Here is a 10,362-nt window from a genome sequence, read left to right on the forward strand (position 1 = left end):
CAAACGTTCGACAGTATGTACATTGTTAAAGTCAAAGTTGGAAAGGAAAAAAACTGTTGCAATAAAGGCAGACAGAAAGCTTCTTGCACGTGTGGTCACAGCTATGAAAGCAGACAGATGTTGACCTGATCAAAATGTTGGAGCAAGAGATTTGTGCAGTTCCACTTATATTGGCAATGCCTGATGATACACTGCGTCTACCCCATACCAAAGCTGACTTCGGTAAGATTCTCCAGCAAGGTTTAACACAATGATTTGCCGAGATCAATGCCAACATGCACTGTCATTGATGGAATGGCCATGATCCAGACATTAGGGAACAGGGTGAACGCTAAAACTCTCGGCGAATAGGTTGATGCTGTTGCTGACCATGTCAGTCATATGTTCTCAAACCATTGTTCCTGGGTTGATATTGCCTTTGACCAGTACCCGAAGAAAACAATCAAATTAACAGCTCGCAGTCAGAGGGTTTGGTTGGGGGAAAAGGCAGTCAGACGAGACATGCATACAAGAAACGAGTCCATGGGGGCAGTGGGAGAGATTCATCTTCTCAGATGAAAACAAAGCTAGCTTGGCAACCTTTCTATGCACAAAGTTAGCGCACAAGTTCAAGAATCAACAATGACGAGGGTTGGTGCTGAATGAAGGATTCACATACCCTGCAAAAGTGTGGACCTCGTCAGGAAGAGATGTCTCAAAGCTGTCATCCCTTGAGCATGAAGAGGCTGATATGAGAATTATTCTTCATGCGAAGGATGCAAGTGAGCAGGGATACCCGCAAACAGTGGTCGTGAGTCGAGACACCGATGTCCTCATTTTTCTTCTTGCTTATCAGCCGCAGCTCAGCCTCTTGGTGTGGATAAAAGCTGGAACGCCTAAGAAGCAACACTTTGTTCCTCTTCACTCCTTCAACGTTACAAATTAGCAAAAGGCAACACCTCTCGCATTTAATGCTGCAAAAGTACAAGCCAGTTTGTTGGATTTGGGAAGCATTCTGCATGGTCTGTCTTCCAGAAGTACTCTCAGCTTCTGCAGAATTTAGGCAGGGAAGATTTTCCAGATGGCAATGTGCTTGCTGATGCAGAGTCCTTTGTCTGCAAGCTTTATGCTCCCAACAGCCAATCCTATTCCATTCAAGACGTAAGGAGTGATCTATTCTTTGGCTTGACCAAAACAATTGAGAATCTGCCTCCAACTCTTGATGCTCTGATCCTTCACATCAGACCCTTATGTGGAGAAGAGCCTTGGAAAATGAACCACATCGGCCGCCTGCACCTGAGGATAGTGGGTAGGAACTGGGGGAAATGAAGGTATTGAGGTGCTTCAGCCACGACTGGTGACTGGCAGGCTAATCGCTGCAATGTGTTTGGAACTTACAACATGCAAATGCGGTGTGTCTTGTGCAGCTGAACGTTGCAAATATACACAGAATGAACTTGAATGCACACAAGCATGTGGATGATTTCAGAACTCCTTTTACTGTTGAAAATCAGTAGACAAATATGAGGTGTGTTTGCGGTTTCTATGTAAGATTTGTGTAAGGCCGTCTTCTATGTTATGAAGAATCTGACACAAATTACACACTGACATAAAATGAATTCATTACCTTTATGAACATTATCATGACAATTAGAATTATTGTATCAGTAATAATCCTGACAATAGAATTAAACTGAGAAATGTATCTGTTTTGCCAAATTTGTTCTATAAATGTCGCGTCGATGTGTGCATGTACACATCTGACAAACAAATAATACCAATTGTTTGTGAAGATAAATACAGATAGTACACATTGTTTTAATTCTTTCATAGCACAAGTTGTGATGATACGTTTTAAAGTTAAACCAAATGAAGATTGCTGCTGTAAAGTACTCTTTGTCTTCAGTTTTGCCTGTTTTTCCTTATCTTTGAAAAATAAAATCGGCGATAACATAACTTTTTGTGATCCAATGCAAACATAAAACGCATAAATGACCTCCTGGTATTGGATTATGATATAATTGATGTAAACATCAATCAATTCTAGTCATGACAACCTATGATAGGGTTAAAACAAATTCCGGTGGCGGCCATCTTGAAAACTGTCATGGCGGCCATACCATCCAGATTCAGAATGTCCAACAAGTGGATCCAGACTCCTGGATGCCTGGACATTTTAAAAAAAAACCAGTTGGACTATTCTAACATGAAATTGGCATCGGACCCCTTTTTTATGATAGCTACAGATTTTGGAATCCTGACTATAGGTTAATATCTATATGTGAGCATGACGTCACGAACACGTAACTGTATATGGTTTCATTGATTTTAATCCTTTCACTTTAAAATGGTAATATTTCCAAATGAATTATTTAAACAACAAATCCCATTTCTCTCTCTCTCTCTCTCTCTCTTTATTGCATGTATATGTACGCATTGAAGGTGCCGAAAGAGTCCGAATATCGAGGTCAAACCGTTCGTTTCCATTTTGACCTACATGTAAGCCGTTCGTCTCCATCTTTAATCGTTCCATTCTCAATGATAATTGTTCCGTCATCCCCGAGAACTCTCCCTTTGAAATCGTTCAGCATTTGTTTCAAAATCAAAACCATTCGTTCCTAAATCGTTCAGCTTTCGTTTCAAAATAAAAAAAAACAAAACAATCGTTCTTAAATCGTTCAGCATTTGTTTCCAAATCAAAACCATCCGTACCTAAATCGTTCAGCGTTCGTTTCCAAATCAAAACAATTCGTTGCTAAATCGTTCAACGTTCGTTTTCAAATTAAATTAAACTATTCGTTCCTAAATCGTTCAGCGTTCGTTTCCAAATCAAAAACATTCGTTCCTAAATCTTTCAGCAATTGTACACCATTGTACTCAATCGGAACAACTCGCCATTTACTCCGTTACTTCATAAAAGGTTTATGTAGTAAAGGGCGAGAGGTTCCGATTGCATTTCACTGTGTAGTAGTACGCATCCGAGTGAACGTTATAACAAAAGGAATAAATATCAATAATATCATTAAAGGGAATACATGTGTATACCGTGCTTGAAATATGAACGATAACATACAACTACAGATCAATACAAATAATAATGATAATAATAAATTTATATTGTAAAGCGTAAAATCCATATTGCTCTAAACGCTATTTAAATAACAATAAAATAAGTAAAACAAGTTGTATAAGAACAAATGACTAGTAGGTGAAGATAAGGAGTCCGATATGATTGCATAACATAGTAATCTTGACTTAGATTTCATCTGCACAGACTAGTTATAATAAATTGTAAACAGATGAGTCTTTAGTGTAGATTTAAAGATACAGAGACTAACAGCAGTTCTGATATCATATGGTAGAGCATTCCACAGTTTAGGGCCAGCCACACTAAAAGCTCGAGTTTGAATAACAGATGAAATGGTAAATGGCACTTTGTAGTAGGCTCTGATCACTGGACCGCAGAGTTCTGGAGGGAGCATACTTTTATTAGGGTGTTAAGAGTTCCTGCAGATAGGATGGAGCCATGATATTGACTGTTTCAGCATTGCTTCGTCCATTCAATGTAGGAAGGTCTGTTACACCCCAAATCGTCGTCCCTTTGCTGCAACTATTTGGAAACATCATTTACATACAAACTGGTCCTGTTTGTTGACTCCTTCTCCTCTCCTCCTTCTCTTTATTCTTCTTCTGCTGTGGTCCAGCTATGACAAAAAAGGTTCTCTTGACCTTACAAACATTTTAATCTTCTACTTCGTCTTCTACTTGTTCTGTTGTATAATTTCAAAAAGATTTATTATGATTACATTATTTGTTATTGTTGTTTTGGTTGGTAGTGGTTTTGTTACTATTGAAAGAATTGTATTTGTTGGTGGTAGTGGTATTGGTGTCAATGTTGTCTATATATTTTTTTTTCGTCCAGTCCTCGAGAGAGAGAGAGAGAGAGAGAGAGAGAGAGAGAGAGAGATGTCCGACAATACATCGTTTTGCATTTTGTTAGAGGGTCATTCTGCTGAACATAGAGTTGTTAGGTCTTGAGCACCGCAGATTTGTTAGTGACCTCAGATTATATTAGATTATGCCTATCTCCCGCCGTTTGGACACTCTCCCGCCGTTCGGACACTCGTGAAAACCTCGAGATACACCCACTCTTCCTTTCTCAATATTTTTTGTTTGTTTAACTCGTTGCGCCTTCCCCCTCTCTCTATCTCCCTCTCTCTATAAATAATTAACGTATCGCGAAACCACGCCCACTGTGCAAGGGGCGATAATTCCGCTGATGCTCCGACAAACATGGCGAGTAAGGAATCAACACCGGTTGATTCCGGTACATATAATCAATTATTAATATCACATGTAATCACATTTTCAGTTTATATAAACACTGGTTAATACATGCACATAGTATCACTCTGTAAAGGGTGAGGGGGCAGAGAAGTAGGCTTAATAAGAAAAACAACATTTATTTTATGTGTTCAATTCAAACTTCATTTCCAAAGCCATTGAATACTCCCGTAAAATAAATCCTGAACTTTTCATATGAAAATAACAGGAACAATATAATGTTCAGGGTGGGGGTGTTGTGTTGTTATGTGTCTTTAGTAAATGACTAATTGAACAAGACAAACATTTCATAAAAAATGTATATACACATGATATTTCAATTTGGTATAAAAATATTGATTTGTAGAAAAATTAACCTGGAAGAGTCTCACATTGCCATATTGAAAAATCATGTCTCTGCACCAATATCATACATTGTATCAGCACCAAGCCAAATGGTTGATGCTGGTCAATCACAACAGCCACTTGGATCAGCATTATCATATCATTAAAGGAAACCAACAAATTATTCAATCCTGGATAAGGAAAGGCATGAAATTTGTTAAAAAGCAACAAACAAACCAGATTTGATTTATCGCACTAAATAAACTAAGGTCGATTCTGTTGTCCATTATTTTAAATTTCTTTACTCTAGCAATAGCTCTTTCTACATGCACCCTATGAATAGCAACTTTTTCTGTCATTTTTACTTCAGATGTTTTCATCTGGCCTGAAGCAGGAGCAAAGGGTGGCATATTTAACTTAAGCCCTATCTTTTCAAGGTCATTTTCTATACGAAAACCTTTTTCAGCCATTACCCCATCTCCTTCATGTATTCTACCTTCTTTAATCATTTCTTTCAAAATCTTGAAAAATCCACTCTGATGGGTAATGTCATTGTCAGAAATTGAGCCTGAAAATAGCATTGAGGCAAATATAATAGATCCTCTAGGATCAATTCCAACTAAACCCTTGAGATTTGTACTGAATTTATAGTCAGAGTAAAACTGACTCTGTTTTGTTAATGAACTAGGCTTTTGAATTTTCACCTCAGCACCATCAATGATGACAAGAGTAGTAGGAAATTCTTCTTTAAATTTTTGTGGCATTTTGTCTATAATAATACTTCTGTCTGGCCAAATAGGTACTGATCCAAAGTGGTAAAACATGAAATTTATCCAGTTACTAAAAATAACACTGCAGTCTTGAGGTGAAATTCCAAACAGCCGAGACATTTGTTTAAAGTCAAAATTTTGTCGTAATTTGATTAAAACAAATAACAGTTGATCCTTCATACTAAGAATTCTTAGACTACTGACATTTTTCGAGTACTCAAATGGCTCATCCACGGGAACTAAAAACTGGTATATAACATTAAATGTTGCTGATGAAAATCCTGTATAATACTTAAATTCCTCTGTTTTTAAGTTATCATATCTCATACTCGACTTATTGCTTAAACTGCCTTGTAAATGCATTTGTTCACATTTTAATTTGTTGTTTTCTTCTCGGAGAGATATTATGACTTCTTCCAACTTCCTCTTCTCAGCAGCCATAGCTAATACATCAAGACTGTTTATATCTGCAATAAAAGAAATGAGTTTACAAAATATTGAACAATATTTGTAGTGGTTCATGTGTTTACATATATAGGCTCCCTTGATAACACCTATTGAACAACCTCGTCCCAAAGGAGCAGATGTTTGTTGGCAGACAAATTTTCCAAAGCCATACATGATGCTTAACCTTGAGAGTACTGGACTTTGTGACAAACAACACAACTGGCAAGACCTTAATGTATCATTTGAAAATTGTGTAGAGATTGAACAAAGCACCAAAGGTCAGAGCAGCAGTGTAAGATGGTTTGCAGAAAGGAAGGGACGAATTACCGCCTCTAATTTTGGTTCTATCATGAATAGAAAAAAGGAAATTAATGACACATTTGTTAGAAATATTTTTGACAAGAAGTCTTTTACATCAGCACCAACTTCATATGGGCAGGCCAATGAAAAAACTGCAAAACAAATGTACATAAAAAGTTCTGGAAACCATATACATGATGTTGGATTAGTTGTAAATCCCCTTTTCCCCTTTTTAGGTGCAACACCAGATGCCAAAATCTGTGAAAAATCTTTGACAGGTATTCTTGAAATTAAATGCCCCTATTCAATAAGAGATTCTACTTTGCTGGAAGCTTGTGAAAATCAAACATTTTTTCTAGAAATTTCAGGTTCAAAGTATGTATTAAAAAGATCACATTCTCATTGGTTCCAAGTTCAAGGTCAGCTCTTGATAACTGGAGCACCTTTTTGTGAATTTGTTACATTTACTAGACAAGAAATTAATGTTGAACGAATTTATCCATGTATTGATACCATGCTTTCACTTTAAAAAAAAAATGAGTGATGTGTATGTCAATCACTTTAAACCATATTTTGCATTGAAAAAATGAACTACTGATTCTTTTCCAGGTTGACAATCTTCTGACACAACACTGTTATCTGTTGGCACTACTGTCGAATCCTCCCGTGTCTGTTGAAGTTCAGTCTGTCCATTTTCGTAAACCCTATACAGTATACAAGTTCTATTAATAATTTAAGTATTTAGTATATTGTAACGTGTAATGTGTGCATCTAATTTCTGCATAAATATTTAACATTTTGTTAATTCCTACGCCATAGAAACATTTCACAGTTAACATGAATCAATATAATTTAAATCAGTACCTTACTTGAACTGAAAGCTTCTTTGGCTCTGGTGTGTTGTCTGAACAATCAGGTGATTGTCGTTTCTGTGGTGCTGGTCTGCTCATAGTAACTCGATCATGTCCTAAAGCTGACTTCGGGTCAGGTTACTTTTCTGATGGCCCTCCATCAACAAAATGCTGTAATGATTTTTATAAAAATCCAGTTTTAAAAATCAAATGCTTGTTTTATCACTTTAATAGCGAGCACAGCTAATACAGGACTTAAATAATGATTTATATAAAACCCTGGGAGAAAACCAAAATTTCTGCAATCTGATTAAAATCAGCTCCTCGATCCGCTCCTTTATTTCTTTTGTTTTGTCGCTACTCGAGTAACAACAAAACAAAAGAAATAAAGGAGCGGATTGCTACTTGAGTAGCGACAAAACAAAAGAAATAAAGGAGCGGATCGAGGAGCTGATTTTAATCAGATTGAAATTTCTGCTGCCTAAATTCTATGTACTGAGTATTTGACAAATATATATCGATTTAAATTGAATCTGATCAAAGTCTGAACATTACAAAATATGTACATACATCCTAGAATCTACATGTAGTTGCGCTCACTCGAACGGTAGGCCTAGTACCGTCAACATATTATTGAAGTGTTTTTGAAATGCACATAATTCATACAAATCTAATAGAAAGCTACGATTGCAATTTTTATTTCATTTTTTCATTTCAGTGTAAACAGGGGGCGTCACTAATTTTGTAGTTCGTGATTGTTTACAAAACACTCTAGTATCATTAGACCTAGACTGTCCACACGACTGGTGTACTGTATGTATGTGTATTCTTGACAAACAGGACGAGAAACGCGAGTCTTAATCAGTCTAGTGAATCAATCTATTGGTGTATACATATAATAATAACTATCAAATAAATGCATTCATTCATCATTATTATCATACCTTTGTGCATATATAAAAGTGCTTTGATTTATTTCGATCTCTCAAAAGATCCTCGTTAAGTTGGTAGGTAGGCCTGCCGCAAAGTTTAATCCACCGCTTGCATTTCTTAAGATTTGTTGCCGGTTTGGGAAAAGGGATGAATTTAACTCCCCCCTCCAGCCTCTCAGGATACCTGTCGTCGGTGTTGCACGTCCCCCAACTGCATCTCTTCACCATGTTTGTCTTCGTTCACTGGATTTGCTAATAGATCTCTTTTGTTCGTTCTGCGATTGTTTGTCGGAGCATATGGCGGAGCATGAATATACTGCAACGCGCTAAATAAATGCAATTATTTCATTGGTTGAAAATTTACTTTGATTGACGGCCCGTGATACGTTAATTAAATGAACAAACAAAAAAACAACAACAAATAAATGAAACCTATGTGCTTTGTCCTATGTAACCTACATACAAAATATTAGCTCAATCGGTTCACAAACACCAGAGTGACAGTCGAAAAAAGTTCGCTATGATTACAGCTCGCGGTGCTATGAGCTCGAGATCAAGATATTTCATGTGACAGGAAGCACATGCCAGAATACATGTAACCCACATATCGGTTTACAAACACCAGAGATATTGCAGAGTTGCTGAAAATTGTGCACAGCTCGCGGCACTTTAAGCTCTCATTCCAGAATTCTCATTTTTTGGGGGAGGCATGTCAGAGGGTCACTTGTAATATACATACAAAATTGCAATCCAATAGGTCGATAAACACCAGAGATATGGGTGTGGACAGACAGACAAACATACCAAGTGAAACTTATGTACCCCCATATAAAAGGGGGTACAATAAAATAACGTCTGTGTAATCTATCCTAAAAACGTCAATAAAATGTTAGCGGGCGACGATTTAGGACGGGCGACGATTTGGGGTGTACAGTAGTACATCCCAAATCGTCACCACTAATGATAATGCAATCTTGTCCCAAATCGTCACCGGAACGACGATTTGGGATGCCGGTGGTCGACGATTTGGGGTGTAATAAGGTCAATGTGTTCATTCTTCGTCAGAATTCCCACGTCATTTCAATTTTTTATAACCAATTCTACTTAAGATTGCCATGCATACATTCACTATAGTTACTTTCAAACTCTTGTTTTGTTGAAAAAAAACCCTCTATCCGTAGTATCCGAATATCAATTTGAGCCCTCAAGACCATGAAAGCGTGATTGTGTGCTAAATTTGACTTGGTTGAGGTAGGTTGAAGGTATATATTAATTATTGTCACTGGTATGGTTATTCAATCGGCCTAAAATTTGACCAAAAAGCTCATTCCTAGATGTTATACCTACATGTGTTTGTTATACAAATAAAAATGACTGCCATTTTGTACTACACTGACACATATATATGACCTCTGACCTTATTGATTAAATACTCGCGTCTTATAAATGTTTGGACACACACTAAAGAGAGGCTAGTGGGAAAAGGTGAGACATTATTTTTTATTTTTCTGATGAATGTATATTTCTAGTTTTGATATTATTTGTAATCAGTTTTTTTTTTATCATATTGACATCATATTGGGGTGGGGGGTGGGAGTGGGGAGTCCTATATATGTGGTTTTGTCAAAAAGTATAATTTCGTCAGTTGATACAAAAAATAATAATAATAAAATGGAAATATATATTTAGTCGAAATCTGATGTGCCAATGCACTTTTTTTAGTAGAATGAAACACTCCAGAAATTTCACAATATTTCTTACCACATTACTTAAACTGGAGGTAAAAAAAATATCACTAATATTTCATTATTGATATTACAAATTCAGAGTTTTTGGTGCCCCAAACGCCTTGTGTGCTGGAGAATCCTTATCTTTGTTCTATCAAGGTATGATGTCCACAAATCCTGATCGTGAATTTCGTGATCGCAATGGGAACTTACATGTGGCCAAATCTCAAAGACATCAAAAGAACAGATAATCTTTCCGAAACATGTCGTCTTTAAACTAAAACAAAGGAATAAATGCCGTCAACACAAGCACCAAAGGCCGTAAGTGCCGAGCATAGGCCTAAATTTTGCAGCCCTTCACCGGCAATGGTGACGCCTCCATATGAGTGAAATATACTCGAGAGGGACGTTAAACAACATACAATCAATCAATCAAAGTTAGTTATACCACAGCCAAGTTCGTGCAACCAACTTCTAATATAGGTATTTTCGTGTAAGATACGGGTTTTTGTATGAAACTATACGTTTTTATGCACGGTAGGCTTTTGTTCTGTGCATTTATTAATTGAAATATGCAAATACAGTATTATACTGCTTTTTATTGTTACACAACTATGTAGCAAAAGTCCACTTACATAAAAACATTTGTGTTAAAATACATGAAAATGTCACACATCGGTAACTTCTG

General features: G+C 36.7%; 1 protein-coding gene across 2 annotated transcripts; it reads right to left on the bottom strand.

The window, feature by feature from the left end:
- Positions 1–4,440: 4,440 nt before the first annotated feature.
- Positions 4,441–8,312, bottom strand: LOC125649759 (uncharacterized). 2 transcript variants are annotated; one of them, XM_056166336.1, is made up of 3 exons: positions 7,960–8,312; positions 7,034–7,186; positions 4,441–6,868 (listed from the first exon to the last, which is right to left on the bottom strand). In XM_056166336.1, the coding sequence occupies exon 3, from the start codon at positions 6,036–6,038 to the stop codon at positions 4,833–4,835; it is 1,206 nt and encodes a 401-aa protein (XP_056022311.1). In that variant the 5' UTR covers positions 6,039–6,868; positions 7,034–7,186; positions 7,960–8,312; the 3' UTR covers positions 4,441–4,832. The 2 variants fall into 2 exon arrangements, 1 of the variants encoding a protein (XP_056022311.1); XR_008803293.1 differs by having other exon boundaries at positions 6,762–6,868; positions 7,029–7,186.
- Positions 8,313–10,362: the final 2,050 nt, after the last annotated feature.

Source organism: Ostrea edulis, chromosome 5 (genome assembly GCF_947568905.1).
Source record: "Ostrea edulis chromosome 5, xbOstEdul1.1, whole genome shotgun sequence".
In the NCBI taxonomy this organism is placed as follows: Eukaryota; Metazoa; Mollusca; class Bivalvia; order Ostreida; family Ostreidae; genus Ostrea; species Ostrea edulis.